Source organism: Streptopelia decaocto (assembly GCF_964273445.1).
Source record: "Streptopelia decaocto genome assembly, chromosome: 12".
Lineage (NCBI taxonomy): Eukaryota > Metazoa > Chordata > Aves > Columbiformes > Columbidae > Streptopelia > Streptopelia decaocto.
Window position 1 is genome coordinate 5,967,013 of NC_138667.1, and position 16,847 is coordinate 5,983,859.

The following is a 16,847-nucleotide window of genomic DNA, read 5'->3' on the forward strand; positions in this document are numbered from 1 at the left end:
TTTTTAAAGAGTTACTGAAGTGCTAGAGGTCTGTTTAGACAACCCTCAAGCGAAAGGCCATCATGAGGTACAGTGGAATATATCTGATATTTTATCTTGTCAGGGTAACCGCTCGATAAAAAAAATAATAGATTTTTATTGAGCAATTATCCTTTTCATCTTTTCTTTTCAGTGGAGTTTATGATGACTATTTACTGACCTCTTTGGGGAAGAAGCTGACATTTACTGTTCACACTATGCCTCTCTGATCTCAGATGTGGTCTCTACTATCACTACGTCCAACAGCGATTCTGGAATTTTAGAAGATGCTGTTACAAATTCGTAGGACTAGCATTTGAAGCAGATGCACAGCATTTCACCTCGCAGACAAAGGACTAGTATAATAACATACAATTAAAAACAAAACCCACAAGAAAACTGTCCTCATTCTTTTTACTGCTCATTGGTTCTGTGGCACAGTCTTGACGATCATCAGCTCAGACACGGAGCTTTTATTACCTGCCTAATTTAATAACGAGAAACAAACAACCAGAGCAGTGGCCTAACAGTCCAAATCCAAACACACAAAATGTAAAGAAAAGTTTTCCTGGAGCTTCCAACGCCTTCATGCAGTTCAGTTTGATGCATTAAATAATCAATTCCCAGATACCGGGCTTTTTTTAATTACATACAATGGATAAATTAAAACCAGAACTTTGTAACCAGCAGCATTTCAAGTCAAGATTACATGTTTAGGGCTTAACAGCCTCCTGAAGACTAAGGATCTATGTAAACCCAGCCAAGCCCAGTGTGGTGAAGGATGAATGCTGACTGCTGGAAAAGGAGCAGCAGCCAACAGGAAAGGCTACAGCGCAGGTACAGAGCTGATGGCAGTGAAAAGATGTTTTATCCCAATCAGTAGTTGTCCTAACATGCATAGATCAAGTGACATAGCAGGAAAACTGTGGTTTCTTCTTTTATTTTTCTTTTTTTAATTTATTAGCACTTTTTGCCTGTGTGTCGTTCTCCTTGACAATTTAGCTCACTGTCCAACACCACTAGTCTGTTATATTCATCTATAAATAGACGCTGCACACAAATTAATCTTATCTACTTCTTGCAACCTTTCTATGCAAGATGGATGACTGATGGAGAAGAGCTTGCATCTTATCAGAGGCAGGTGGAATGGAGCAAGAGTGAGCTGGACAAACAGCACGTGTAGGAGCTGACGAGGAACGGGGTGGGGAGCCAGCAGCGCTCGCTTTAATCTGGTCAGAAGGGCACATCTAGAGAACAAGGAAAACAGATCCACAGGAAACCAGATTTCATTACTTCCACTTCTCTCAAAAGAAACTTGTTTGTACAACTCAGCTGTGGTTACAGTCTGAGCTTGTCTAATTTGCTTCTATACTGAGGAGCAATAAAGAGACCTTGTTGGGATGCTGGGTGTTTTTTTTTTCCTCCCCAGCTTAGTTTGAAAAATCCTCTAAAGAAATACTTATTTCTTTTAACATTGATTTGTTCAAACCGACATGCCTTGCTTGCAAACTAATTAAAGATGTACTTTAGAACAAATACTATAGTTGTTGGATAGTGCTTATTTGAAAATCAGTATGGGTCAGAACACTAAATACTCACAAGCTTTTTTCCACATTCATTTCAGGAGCTTCCTACATGTCAGAGTTTTGGAGGTGTATCCCTCAGTACCCATGTAGAGATCTCTTTTCCCCATTTGAGTAATTTCAGTGGCAGGACTTGAACTCTGCAGCTGATAAAGCTAAATAGTCTCAGTAATTTTAAAGGAGAAAATAGAGTTGCTAGATCTGATGTAACGCATTGAAGTCACTGTACCCTCTTCAACACAGGAGAACAGTAGAGGACTCTCCATGTAATCCTCGTAGCTATGGAATGTCTACAGGATAGAGACATTAATTTCTCCTTTCCTTGATAGCCTTTACCACTATAGCAAGGGTGCAAACTACAAGACAAACTCTAGCTTAATTTATATCACATAGCATTTAAATGGTTCAGAGAAAAAGATCCCTTGCCTTTCTGCTATAGAACAAGTAAATTCGGCAACTACATCTACACATGGCGGCTGCAATTACAAGAGGTTTTTCCATTTGTGGTGATACGTTATGCCTGCGACAACACATCTTTGTGTGTAGCACTTAAACCGAATCCCAGATGGCTACTCCTGGCAATGCAGTACAAAATGAGGAGTGTAGTTGCAAGCAAGTCAGCAAGCGAGAGCAGTCGAAGCTTTGGATGTCACAGATTTACTTTTCAGGAGCACAAACTTCAGAAGAACAGTAAGGCAAATCATAGCCAGTCCGAGGTGGAAACCTTTTATCAAGGCTTCTTTTACCATTTTCTGTATCTAGAACAAAAAAATATCCAGGACACGAGGAGTGAGCAATTCCCTCCACTTTTTTTTTTTGGTATTCCGAGCATCAAACATTTAACCTTGGGGTTAAATGGCCTGTGTAGGCCCTTAGCACATTAAAACCAGCTTTTCTGTTTATCCACATCATCCAAAGTGCAGGACAGCCCATGCCATCAGCGGCTAAACCAGCACAAACTGAATGTGGAACATGAGTTTTCTGCCAGACTTTTGGCCTTTCAAATGTACTGGAGCAAGGTTCACCTGAGCTCTGCTGTTGGCAAGTAAAAAACTTTATAATAAAGTCATTACATCCATATTTACAAGTTCATTGATCCCTTAGGTAGGTAAACATGGTGGAGATGTTATATACAAATGATCATACCTCTGTCACTGAAGTCATCCACCAGCACTATCTCTGCTATCAGCTCGGGAGGGGAGCGGTTGAGGACGCTGTGCACTGTCCGGAGGAGAGAGGACCATCCTTCGTTGTGGAACGGTATTATCACACTCGTGTTCGGCAGCTTCTCCAGGTACAGCTTATTCTTGCAGCTGGACATAGACAGAGTAAGTCAAAAGGCAGTGCCCCCAAACCCACCAGCACTTCCATATTAATTATCATCAAGTAACTTAGTTCATTCTTTACTCCTCAAATTGATGCAAAGTGCCCCCCCTCAAAAAAAAAAAAAAAAAAACATCAACTTCCAGGTCTTATTAGGCCAGTGTTTCCCTGATCTGGTCTACCGGGCAAAAAACACCTCCAAATGAAAGGAGGACTCTTAATGGCCAGTGACACTTAGCAACATAGAAAGACAGAAGGATATGTTAGATGTTGAAGCTGCTTTTAAAGGAAACTCCATTCATAGCTTAAGATACAAAAGTCTCTAAAATACTTGTTTCCCCTGTCCTTATTCCCAAAAGGTCAGTAGGAAGAAGATTTTCTACAAAGTTGTTTCAGAAGTTAAACGTATCTAATCTAGGCATTATCAGTACATTGGTTTAGCTCACTTATTCTCAGTTTTCAGAGAAGCAAACCACTCTAATCACATGTATAACTGTTGTCCAAATATTTTTAAACAAAAGGTGCAGGAAGTAAGGATTTTGTGCGACGGCACCTTCCCTAAACAGTCCCAGAAGTTCAAGACGTTGGGAACAATATGCTGAAGAGACAGGATCATTCCATGGTAAGGACTGCTCAATAAAGAAACGCACCTGTCTCAGTAACAGATCAACCTCTATCAAAGGGTTCCTTTGTCATGCTGGACAATTATTTAAACCAGACTTTTCCTAAACAATCAATCTTGTCTTCCTCATTTTTTCAGCAGGACTGGTTTGACACCTGGGATCAGTTCTGCAGGCAGAAGGGAAGAAGGCTGGGCTTGGAACACAAAGCACCACAGAACCTGGATTGAGCTGGGGAGATAGGCCTGCAGAGACCCCATCGACACCCCTTGAATTTGAGAGTATTTCCCTACAGCATTCATATCCTTGATTTTGCTTAGTTGCATTGTGGGTGTGTTTTCAAGGTAGCTTGGTGAAGAAAATAGGAACTGCAGCAATAAGCGCAGTATTTATTTTCCTGCAGGTGTGGCCTCAGGTGGAGTTTGAACCTTGTTAAACAGGTAACAACTCAGGCCATGCAGCAAACAACTGTGGCTAAAAAACACCCAGTAGCTGTTCACCACTGGGCAAAAATCTATTCTACTCCTAGAGCTCCGCATACTCAGTGCAGAACAGAAGCGGCTGCATGAACAAAGATTGTTAGAACACATTGATGATGCTGCCAGCAGGGCAGGCTGCGTCCCCTGCCCAACACCAAACCCCTTGCCCAGCCTGCACCAGAGCCCATTTGCAGATGTTCTCCTGCCAGCACCCAGTGAGGCTTTTGCTACGTGCACAGCGCAGAGCACGCACACGTATGTGCTTTAATTCCCCCCTGTTCTCCGGAAGGGCTGATGGGAACGGAAAGCGGCTTTGGCAGCGGCAGGCTTTTTCCCAGTACCTTTCCCAGGGAATGGAGAAGGATGCACTGATGTTGTACAAGCTCAATAAATCCGTGGCTACAGGAAGTTACTCTGGTGCCTGCGTGAAAGGACAGTAGCTTATTCTGAGTCTAATGAATTGTCTTGGGGTGCTGCCAAGAGCTTGCAGGCTCTGGCTGCAACACACAGATGCAAGATGCAAAATTAAGCTGCAAGGGCTGCTTTCATCCAGCCCTTGGCATTGCAATCTTAACCTTCTTCCAAGATAATTCTGTTCCAATATGAAACAAGAGCCTCCAAATCTCTTCTAACTCTTCTTAAACTGAAATTCTCATTTTACGACTAACTTTAACAAGTATGAAACTTTAGCTATTAAGTTTAACCATTAAGCATGGAGAGAAATTGTTTCCCTCTAGCTACCACATCTACAATTGCTTTACAAGACCTGCAAAATTAGTATTTAATATTAAAAAACCCAGAAGCACTTAGAAATGTTAGCAGGGAAAGACATGACTGTTAAAGTGTTGTATGTGTGCACCAGGCAGATCCAGTACCTGCGCTGCCCCAGCCTCTCGACTCCCACAGTTAACAGAAAGCAGAGGTGACACTGTTTGCTATATAAAGGTCCACACAAACCATCTCAGCAGTGAGCAAACACGCTGGCAGCTTTTCTGCCCTTCCCCACCCAGGCCAGCTGTTGGGGAGAACTGCAGCTATAGCCCCAAAGCTTAGGACAGGACAGCTGCTGTGTTTTTCCCCAATTCACCTTCTCCTTACACTCTGTGCTGTCTGCAGGCACATCAACAAACGACATCATCTCCACTATCTCTTCCCGTATGTAAAAGGATGGGTAAAGTAAGTGCCCTGAAACACAGCTCCTTTCTAGAATGCTCTTTATGGGTTTCGTCTCAGCCTAACTTCATTACAAATTGTCCTCATCAACCTCCTAAATGACAAAAACCATACCATTTCAAGTATTTCTCTTTTAATAGGCACCAGGAATGAACAACAGACCTTTTCAGCCATGAGTTCCTTTACTGCAAATCTCCACTATATGTAACTCCACTCTCTGCCCAGCTAATCCCAGCATCCATTATACACACGCTGTTTATCCTTTCCTTGAGACCCCCACCATTATGACTCTCTGCAGTGGGGGAAAGGATGTGTCAAGCAACAAACAAACCAGCTGCATCATTAATCACAGCTTAAGCTGTTGACGACCCAGACACTTGACTTATTAATTTTAACTGGGGACTGGAGTTAGAAGTTTCACATTTTAAAAAAGTTTACATAGCAGAATTAGCAATGAGGAGTCAGCAGCTTTGGGAAACAATGGGGAATGTGGTGTAACAAATACTCAAGGAAATACTGGCATTGCCTGATGTTTAAATTCTCAGTGCCCACAGCAGCCCCTGCAAATGGAGGCCAGGTGTAATTTCAGTTAGCCAGCTCAAACTGTGTTTCCTACAACTTGAGCATGCGCTGATCCACAAGCATCTTCAGTTACCTGATTTATCTCTACGTTTAAACATTTCAACTGCATGCCTAAAATATTTATGGAGCCATACACACTGTTCTGGTTCATAAGCATATATTGAGGAAAGGTGTCAAGGCAGAGTATTTGATTAGTTTGCTGTGACAGCTGAAGAGATTCTCTCAAATGTGCAGCTAACAAATTATAAAACCTGAATACTGGAAATCTCTCATGAATAAAGTGGATGTTGAATTCAGATTCACTAAATTGTCATAAAAATGGCTTTACACAAACCAAGTTTCTGTTCCAATATCTAACGATGCTTTCAGATTAAGAACTGCACAAATAGTATCCAAAAAAAACTCTCAGCTTTGTATAAACAAGGGTTAAGTCCCAACTGAAGCACTTTCACTAATGAAAAACTCCTGGTTTGCACAAAATCCAGTTTGACACCATCCAAAGGGATAATGTCCAAAACCAGATGAACTCAAAACCCAGCACTCAATTGGAACTAGTTTGTACTCTTAAAACCTGATGAAGTTTTTATGAAGAAGAGGGTCTAAGAAACTAATCCATAAATCAGAAAGACTTCTGATAGAACTCTTCATACACAGTTGAGTGGAGGCCCTCAAATCTTGTTCTGCTCCTGAGCATTTCATGCTCATTTCCTGCCAGCAGCCCACATGAGAACTGGACAGAGTGTTCAGTGACACAGTCATCACCGGACATTTACATCATTTTCCACTACAGAAAGAACCAGCTCCGCCTCATTAGGTGCTCAAAGCTGCTGGCTGTGTCAGTGGGCTCAGGAATTGAATGGTCACATTGGGAGAGCTGAAGGAAGCAGCCAGCTCTAGGGTAAGTTCCAGATCTCTTCTGCACAAGGCTGCAAGTTTTTGGTAATTTTAAGTCTTTCAGAATCAGAAGTTTGTTTCGTTTTGTTTTTTTTCCACAGTTTTAGTCCCCTGTGTTTCCCATTGCAATTACTATACACTGTCCTTTATTAAGGAGACAGCAGGACCCAGCTGTGAAAGGACTGTGTTTGATGAACAAAGTTACAAGAGTCCATAATAAAAAGAGAGCACACTCCTGTAGATGTGGTAATTTAGCACTTGTGAACTTTCACTCATAGAATTGCAAACTAGATACTCACTTTGGATGTCTGATGTCTGGAAGGGAACGATTCAGAGAAATTTTATCACTCACAAAGATATTAAAGCCATTTTCCCTGTATGCTTGGTCCACTCGCTCTGCATCAGTCATTGGGTAAGGTTTTCCCTGTTCTCCATTTCCTGTGGATAGACAGAAAGTAAACATGCATCATTACTACTAATTGGTACTTAACTGGCCAGAAACTAATCCACATATCAGAAGAACAGCAGTCATCTTATAGCCATTTGAAAATCCCTTCATTAGTTTTGTACTCTATGTCATATTTAGCAGAGGGTCAACCATGTCAACCTAACAACTTTATTTGATAAGCAGTTTTGCTACAAAACACTCAGCTGTGTAAATTGTAGAAGTTAAAAGTCTTCCTTCTAACATCAGAAACGGATGAAGGGGCTATGGCAACACTGTGGAGGATCTATAGAGCATTTTTTGTTTCACTGCAGGAAGAATAAACGTGGACACCTCATCACTGTTGCTTTTTTCAGCACAGATGGACATGTATATTGAACAATGTGAGCTCTTGAACAGAGGAGGTAGAGCCCTTGCAGACACACCAGTGTAAAGCTGCGATGTTCAAAATGAGCCCTTTTATGTGACTCAAGGGAAAAATCCAGAACTATGGAATAAAACTTTCATGTTTGTTATAGTCTAGAACATTTTTCTTATCCTCTGGATCTCCTGGTTTTGGGAGAGGTACAGGTATGTGGGGTTTTGCAAGTTAAAATAAAATATCAATACTGCACCTATTCTAAAATTACTAAGATGTTACCAACATATTTTCACCCCAAAATGGTTAATGTGGATTTGAGGAGGAAGGCTTTAATTGGGATTAACAAACAATAACTGCAATAACTGTTGCATCATATCAAGAACATCATCTTGACCCTGAAAGTTGAACACACTGTTCTGCACTCAGTCTACCAAATAAATTCAAAGTAAATTACAATCTGTATTAAAACATTTTCCTAGGAATGTCACGTACCTACACGCTCGGAGTCCCTCCTTATAGCTTCTTTGTTATGCCAGTCCTTTATCCTTTGTCCATCACCAAAGTAAGGGTCTTTCTTTTGCCTCACGTATGATACCTTTTAAACAAAAGATTGGATATATTAAATATAGAACACATGAAACCTTTCCTTAACAGCCTCCCCTTCCTGTTAGAGGAGATTAAGCATCTTCTTTATGGTAAGACAAGCAAGTAGTTCTACCCTGGAAGGGGTGAGGAGGAAGCAAGGTTTGCTTGCCCAGAACAGTACTTTATCTATAGCTGTTAAGTGATATATTTTTCAGAGCACCATCTTGTATGCAGACCAGTATCTTAATCAGGGAATCTATTAAAAACTCCCATTTTCATTTTGAAAACATCCAATACAACTCACATCCTATTTAATTAACAATAAAGCTGTAATGGGAGACTTATTGCAGGATCATTATTAATGAGCACACTACTATACCTGAATAAAATCAAAATAAGATTTAAAAGGTCATTTGTTAAGACTCTTGCTGCTCAACTTAAAAGCAAATTTTACACAAGGCATGAGTCTGCTCTGAACCCAATTAGAGCTCCTCTTTTCATGATGTTGTTCCTAAATTCAAAAGCAATGGGTGCTTTGGGAACAAGCTAGCAAACGAAAGATGAGGTGAATTCGGGATCAAAGAGACTATGGTGTGTGGAAAGAAAACCATCATACATTTCAAACACTGACATGCCCAAAATCCAAGGGAAAATATAAATATATAAGTAGGTTTTAGGGTCAAGAAAATAACATCTTCTCTGAGAAGGAGTTTTCAATTATGTTGCAATATGCTGGTAGAGTTTAAATGCAAGTCGTTTGTAGCATTACAAAGAACAGAGAGGTTTTTCCCTTTTAATTCCTCATGACCTGCAGAGAGAACTCCACAGGCTAGAACTTCCTAGAAACCAAAAATAAGCTTTTGCTCCTTGGAGGGCAAGACATTTAAAGTCTCAGTAATGGGTCAATCAAACCAAACAACCACCAAAAAGCAATGGTTGGCATAGTAACCTTGCAAGGTTATCAAGCATCTTTAGCATCTGGGACACAGACATCATTTGCCTGACTAGTTAAATTACAAACTCATTTTCATGCCTAGATTTGTCTTGGGAAAATAGGACATTCAGACATTTTTCTTGTTATTCCAAGGCACCAGACTTCAGGCTGACACAGTTGGCTGCAGCCCGACAGGTGAGCTCTGGCGAACCTCGCTGGGAAGGTTTTGCAGGTTATCCTCACCCCATCACCCCCTTCTAAAGCAGCCAGCAGGAAGGGAGCCCTGTGTCTTACCTTCCCAAACCATCAGTGCCGACAGGTTTCGGCTGAGATGTCCAACTGAACTAGAGCAGCTGAACGCAAGTACGTGCTCCGATGCTGTTATGGGTGGTGACCCTCAGCAAAGGAACTGCATGAAAACCTGGAGTTGTGCTGGTTACTACCATGCCAAAGTGTAAACCAGTGGTCTAAAGCTAATAGAGCTCCATCTGACTAAAAGCTGGCTTGTGAACTATTAGGACTATTGTCTTACATAAGAGATTTTAAATCAATCTAGATCCTTTCAAACATGGATCATAAAATGATTTACACTTGGCTTCTTGGCACTTTGCAGATAGTAACGTACCTGGCAGAAGTCAAGTTTCATCCATGAAACCAGACGCTCAGTTACACATTTCAGTTAACTACCATCCATACTCAGAGCACTCCCCTTCCTGCTCCGTGCCATGTAATTCTATTTTCACTGAAGGAGAGCTGATGGGCACTCGGGATAGACAAGAAATCAGTCACAAGTCACACAGCTAGTTCATGATCTGAACAAGTATTAACAAATTTCCATTTATGCCACCTGCAGCTAACAGGGATGTTCTCTAAAAAATACTTATGATGTAGGAAGAAGGAGGGGAAGGAACTCTCAGGGTGGCAGGGGAAGGGCAGGACTACACTATGGAATGTGATTAACAGTGGTAAGAACCAGATAACCACCAGAAAAGGCTGGTTAACAGGAAAGGACAGTTAGACCCAGGAAAAGAGTGATTACTTTAAGAAAAACCTCAGCAGAGCTATATTTTGATGGTGTACTTTATTTCTTTCATTTACCTCATGGGTCCTTAATTTTCTTCATTATCTGTTCTTTTATTTTCTACCCTGATGAAGTTATATGAATCAAAAGCAATAACTCATTTTTATGTTGTTAGTTACTGTCCCTTCAGCCCATGAACTCCTCTGAATCCTTTTGTTCAAATACAGAAACTGGCAGTGTACCATCCTGAATTTCACTCTACAAGAATTAGGACATAAAATGAAGATTGCCGCAAGCGATCCAATGTCTTCAGTCCACCTCTGACCGCGTGTGTTGAAGACCTGCAGTTGCTGAGGGAAAGAGGTTTCATGAGAGGCCCTGCAAAAGTCTTGAGATTCCCATCATGAAGGAACAGGCAAGTTCAGCTCCAGAGCAGCAGAGCTGGGGTGAAGAATCACTCTCCCCTTCTCTGGAGAGGCTCCTGACCACCCCTGAACTCAACAGATATAAATACCAGCCTAAATTGCTTATCCTGCCTTGTGATTTTCTAGCCATTCCATTAAACACCACTGTTCTTACATTAATTTCTACCTGCTGATAACGCAAAAGTACATTTAAGTGTCAAGATGAGTGTGTGAGTCAGGAACTAAATGTGCAAGAAGGCACTGGGAGGGCAAACTGAACATAGCAGGCAGCAGCACTTCTGGAGCAAACCTGAGGCTGGTGTCAGCAAGAAGACCACAGAGCACCTTGAAAAACATACCAGGGATATGCCAGCACCAGCCAGAAAGCTCATGTTTGCTCCACCGCAGGAGGCTGCCGCTGCTTCTGCATAGCGGGTGCGAGCAGCGGTGGTTTGAGAGGCGCCCTTGGGCACGGGGTGGGCGAGGGGCAGGCAAACCAAGTCCAGCGTCCACCTGTGGCTCCGGCCGAATGCTTGCATGAGTAATTTATGCAAAGTCTGACTTCTGCCAGCTCTGTGAGCAGGTCTGACAGCTGCATGACAGACAGTAGAAGCAGCAGCTTGGTTATTTTTGATGTAAAATGGATCAAATTTTCAGCCCCACGAAGCAGCCGCCCTGTGCTGCTGTGACAGTCCAACACCTCTACTTATTTGGCCACCACAGTGGTTTCTAATTTTTCAGACAACAAGCCACCCTCCCAATCTTCCCCACTAAATAACCCACAGAGCACACTACTATTCTGTGAGATGTTTTGCCTCTGTTTTGCAAGGTCCCCACTTTGCCAGGCCTGCTCACCAGCCAGTTTCCTCTCCAGGATACTCCCCTGCCAGGAAAAGTCCTGGAAAGCCCTTGCAGACCAAGCATCCCCTTGCCAGAAGAGTTTTGCCAACTTTCTGAGCACTAGGCTTGTGCACAAGTGTCATACTGGGCACAGGAACAGCTGGCAAATCTGAAACCTCAATATTTGAAGTCTCTTTTGTCTCCTGTTTATAGCATTCTGGACTGAATGAGCACACCAGAACCGTTTACAACACCATTATCACTTCTGCTATTTGCTGTGATTTGACACATGTGAACACCTTACCAGCAGTTACTGCAGAAATCCCACCCAGCACTGAAGATGAGGGTTGTAAGAGTGTCTAGGGGCTAGGTGTAAAAAAGAGACATACACATTGGGACTCAAAGGCTCACGACACCCACTCTACACGCAGGAACCCAGCACACACATCAAAAGAAAGAATTCAGTCATGTGTAAACTTTAAACTAAGCAAGAGGGGCAACTATGGAGTACACGCATCAGTTATCCAGACCTTTCCAAACTGTAGTGTTGGACTTCGGATGCACACAGAATATGAGTTATTGATCCCTAAGTCCTGTAAAGAGCCTCTTCCTTAGCTGTCAGTCCTGGAGACTTAAAAAGACCGACTTTTCTTCATGTTTGCACTGGCAAAGTAAAATGAGGACTGCGTAGGGTGACTTATCTGTTCCTCTGCCTGCAATGCTCGTGATGCTACTGCCCTGTACAACTAAAACCAAACAAGATTCACACAAGATAAGCACAACATTAATCTCCATTGGATCGACATACCTCTTGTTAAATGATTTTTAAAATCCTGAAGGCTAGATGTTGCTGCAGATGGTCATGACAGACATGCTGCATTCTGGAGCTTTTTTGGGCTTTGGTAGCGAAGTTATATTAGTCAATCCAATTCAGAAATGTTCCATTAAACTTAATTCAACCTGGGTAAATGTTAAGGAGGTTGAGTATTTCTAATTGCATCCTTTGCAAGCAAACTTTTAACACTTATATTGGTTTTGCAGGTCGCTATTAAAACACATCTGACAAGTCTGCTCTGAGTCACTGACAGGTTCTAACAGCAATGTCTGAATGTTAATTCTGAAGGGACTTTCAGTGCTAGAAAATTAATATCAGCGTCTTTGCTTCAGTGACCTTGCCAGCACCCCCGATCTGCACGGCCCCGAAGGGAAGGTGCAGCAGCAGCAGGCTGATTAGCATCACATTTCTTGCTAAGAATCACACTCTCAAGACCAGCATAATTCCAGCAGACCACCAAAAACAGTCAGCGCGAATGACAAAACATCGCCTCCTCCCTCCCGACTGCAATTTTTATGCTCATGTCATCACTATTAGCGGAGCAGTGTGTAAATTTGTGGGGAGCTTGCCATCACGGGCAGAGGGAAGATGCGCATCTCAGCGCCCAAAGTCTCTCTCACTGGGAAAATGGGCAGGCTGATGACATTGATGTCAGTTTTTCCCTCTTTGTAAAAGATGTCTGAGCTCTAGGAATCCAGACACAGCACACAGGGACCAGAATGTTGCTTTTTTTAGTGGTTTCCTTCAGGGATGCTGCATGGGATTTGACTCAATTATGCAAATTGCTTAACTTGATGATACCCCTTCAACAGATGCTCTAGACTGGGATATCTCAATCTGCCAAACACAGCAAGTTTCCTAGGACTGACTTTAACTATTAAATAAGCATCTCATTGTGGGGAGCTACGTCTTACCTGTGATGCTGTACTGCATGTCAATTTGCACTTCAATGCTAATTTCTTAATAATTCTAGTTGTATAGCAGGAGGCACAACATTCTTCTCCAAACCTCACCAGCGCACCCTCCCTTGTCTGTGTTTTAACTGTGGAATAAGGTGACCACTGTTTGAACAGCGCAGTTATCAACACCACATTGTTGGGGTAAATTTGCATTAGAGATCTGGATTTCTGTCCCTACAAAACAGGTCAGCATGGCTATTGCCTTTGCAATTTTCTGTTTTGCTCTACCTTTGCTTCTCATTTTGCAAAAAGTTCTTCACTTTTTGAAATGGACAGTTGTAAAAAACAATGCCAAAAGGAGATTTCAAAGCATGAAGAATTCATCATGATTACTTAGTCAAGCTATGAAAGCACACGAGCCATTGAATCTTATCCATTAAATTCTACAGCAAGCCCATGAGTTCTATTTCAGCTCACGCACAGTTTCTTTTCCTCAAGAACTGGAAGTTGTTTACCACTAAGGAGTGATTACTTCCCCAGCAATATCTTAAACTAATCGCCTGTCTGTTTCCATCCTTCATTTTCTAAAAACTGAAAATGAATTAAAGTAGAAAGGCATATTAAGCAATACATCAAAAATAGATTTAGACAGATTGCTGTAAACAAGCCCCTTCTGTTGTCTACCATGCTGTTACTTAACACGCCGCCAAAGCAATTGATCAGCATTCAAATGCCAAATGCACAAAAATGGAATTTTAATCTTTTGTTTAATCACTATTTAGCGTGCCTGGCTCCAGCCAGAATAAAAGAACGGATGGAGATGTAAGCCAAGAGTTTTCTGTACTCAAGTCAAAAAGATTTGCTGAAGTGCATACACTAATCATAATGCTGTACACATTTCAAACACTTTAAAAAACCAAAACAAACCAAAACAACAAAAACTAAGGTGTTATAATCAGACCCAAGAAGCTATGGCCTTTGGAGACTGTTAATAGGGGGCATCTGTTCCATCCTAGGTCTCTTCATTTACCCCAGCACCTCAGCAAGTATATCTTGCATTTATATCCTACAGTGAGTTGCCAAAGATGACAAATCAATCCAGAAAAACAACAGGAAGAGACACAGCAAATAGAAACCATTCCTCTATTTATTAGGTGTTCTCAGTGGAAGCCTCCAGTGTGTGCACTTTGGGTGCAACCTCATTGTCACAATCAGTGCCACAGCAAAGCAGAAATAAGAAATGTATATATAACCAGCTTCTCTTCAACCTTCCAAAATCTAGAGCACATGAGAGGTTTCAGAAGGCAGAACATGTGAGAGAAGCCAAGTCTGGCAGAAATTGGGAGGAATCACCCCTCTCACTGCAGCAAGAAGCCCAGGTTTTAATGATGGTGGGACCATCCATGGTAAATGTAGATAACCCCTCCATAAATAAATAGATATCAAGTCCTATTGCACCATGGTTTATCAGAGCTCTATTAGCATGTGTTGAACAACAAATTGGTACAACAGCCACACAGTGCAAACAGCCTCCATCCTTCGTACAGGCATGAAAACAGCTGAGACTTTCAGATGACCTAATGAAAAACATCAGCTGGAGGCATTTGACCCAGGCCAGGAAGATGAGCATAACCTGGGTTGGGCAAAGCACTTCATTTACTGGAACAGGAGATAGCGTACTACTATAAAAAGCAAGCTGCTAAAGCCTTGTCATGCGATCTACCCAAATGTTTTCAAAAGGTTAATTTTTTAAGCTATTTTAGCCCATCAAAAATTTAAAAGCTACATTAGCATAATCCATACCTTCAGCATTTCAGGAACTATTAAAAGGCAACACAGGACTAAATGGCAGCACATCATGTGGAATGATTAAGTGCTTTCAAAGACAAAAAAAGCCAAGTATGTCTTCAAAGCTGTGTTGTGACTCAGATCCAAACAACAGGTTCGAACCAGACCTAAAGGTCTCCTGCACAATGCCATGATGTTACCATTTGGTCATCATCCTCTTCTTTCCCACCTGGAACACGAGTGGCATTGAAATCCACGTGTTCAGATTTGTGCTTTTATTTCTATGAGAAAACCACAGATTGGGGCAAGGAAATAATCTGCCCACTTCCTTCAGAAAGAGCCACAAGTACTGTGGGCACTTCTGGATCAGTCCTTACCCCGTGGAAGACCATTAACCCACAGCTAGACCATTAACCCACAGCTAGACCATTAACCCACAGCTAGACCATTAACCCACAGCTAGACCAGAACCAGCTGAACAGGGCAGCATGTACAGACACAATGCAGAGCCTTTTCTGCAGGACACCCAGGGACACTTGGCAGCTGCTTGTAGAGAGACTGAACAAATATGTTCCCTGCAGAACGTCAGGCATGCAGCTCCTTGGTGGACAGGACAACCTACCGCTTAAGCATTTAAGAGATTTTACCTGGCTGTGTACTTCTTAACGCAGAAAGCTTTTTGTATCAAGTGCTAGAGCAGTGCTTCAACTGAAGCTTTTCTACCCCTCTTTAAATTCGTTGAGCTAACAAGTTTAATTCAACCTCATTTGCTGAAAAACCCGTAGCACAATTTTATCCTGGTAGATCAGCCAATTAAAGCCTGAAGACATCAGCTGAGGACAGCAACGTGACATCCAGCTTGGTCATCAGTATCTACCAAACACCTCACACTTTTTTCTTCACTTTCCCTTGGAAATAATATTACGGTCTTTCAGTGTTTGCTGTTTGCTGTTCTGAACCTACTGTTCAACTAATTCAATCCAGGCCTCCAAATGCACAGCGTCTTTCCAAAGTCTTGGCACAAGCACCAAGCAGTGAGTTCTTCCTGGGGTTTTCACACACCTTGATAGCACAGCAGCTCTGGTCTCTTCTTTCAGCGGTTAAAAACCCAGCTGGTCTCGTTTCAGACTTCAGGACAGGAGCCATTGCTTTAATTTGCCCACAACAGCTTTCTCATTTTTTCTGTTCACCAAAATGCTCACAGCCCTTCCCATCAGAAATGCTCCATTTCCCACACAGCAGCGTGTCTCAGGGATCTGCAGAAAGCAGTGGAATAAGCTCCTGAAGGCATTTAGTTGCATCAGAAACCTCCTTGTGCTCCCTCTCAAGCGACAGGCGTGTTTCTTTGAGCTTGCTTTAACATACAGCAAAGCGTTATACAATTCCTAGACAAAACATCACCCCCTGGGCTGCCCTTGGGTCAGGACGGGAGACACAACCTGTTACTCATCCGGACTGAGGCTTTGACATCAGATACATCAGGTAGGAAAATGTAGGCAAAAGTCATCTCTGAACTGCCATTCCAAACGAGATTAAAGATTTCCCACCCCTCCCACCTTTCCTATCTGCTTCACATACTTTCTGGAAACTTAAAACCAGGTGAACTTTCCTGAGGAACCAGCGTACATGTGGCATTTTATCGTGGCTCCAAGAGCTGGTTTTTGACTGCAGCTCCTGGTGGAAGCTCCGAGGACAAAATCCATAGAGGTGGACATTGTTTTCCACAGCATCCAGTGCTATCTGAACCTGTCTTAAGTACAAGCAGCCTTAGGTTCAATGAAAGAAGAGCGAACAGGCTCGTTTGGAGATCAATTTGAGAAACAGACATTTAATACAGAACCTTCCAGGTGTCTGCATGTATCCACGCTCCATTTAACAGGAGCAAACGCACACAAGCTGTAGTGGTTTCCTATAAGGACACACTTCACAACACCATTTCTGAAATCTGATTTACCAATTAGATTTACAGATTATGCTGCATATTCAGCAACACTTGACTAATCTGCATTAAGGTTTAATAAAAATTCAGGATACAAAACCTAGTAATTCCATCATTTCCATGA

At 42.1% G+C, this 16,847-nt stretch overlaps 1 protein-coding gene across 1 annotated transcript in view; it reads right to left on the reverse strand.

Annotated features, from left to right (window-relative positions):
- Nucleotides 1-16,847, reverse strand: part of GALNT10 (polypeptide N-acetylgalactosaminyltransferase 10) — an 84,295-nt gene that overhangs the window by 37,122 nt on the left and 30,326 nt on the right. Inside the window, exons 2-4 of the mRNA XM_082063582.1 lie at nt 7,971-8,073; nt 6,972-7,110; nt 2,748-2,914 (exon numbers count right to left, since the gene is read on the reverse strand). Coding sequence (XP_081919708.1) covers nt 2,748-2,914; nt 6,972-7,110; nt 7,971-8,073 — 409 coding nt within the window. The remainder of the gene's footprint in view (nt 1-2,747; nt 2,915-6,971; nt 7,111-7,970; nt 8,074-16,847) is intronic.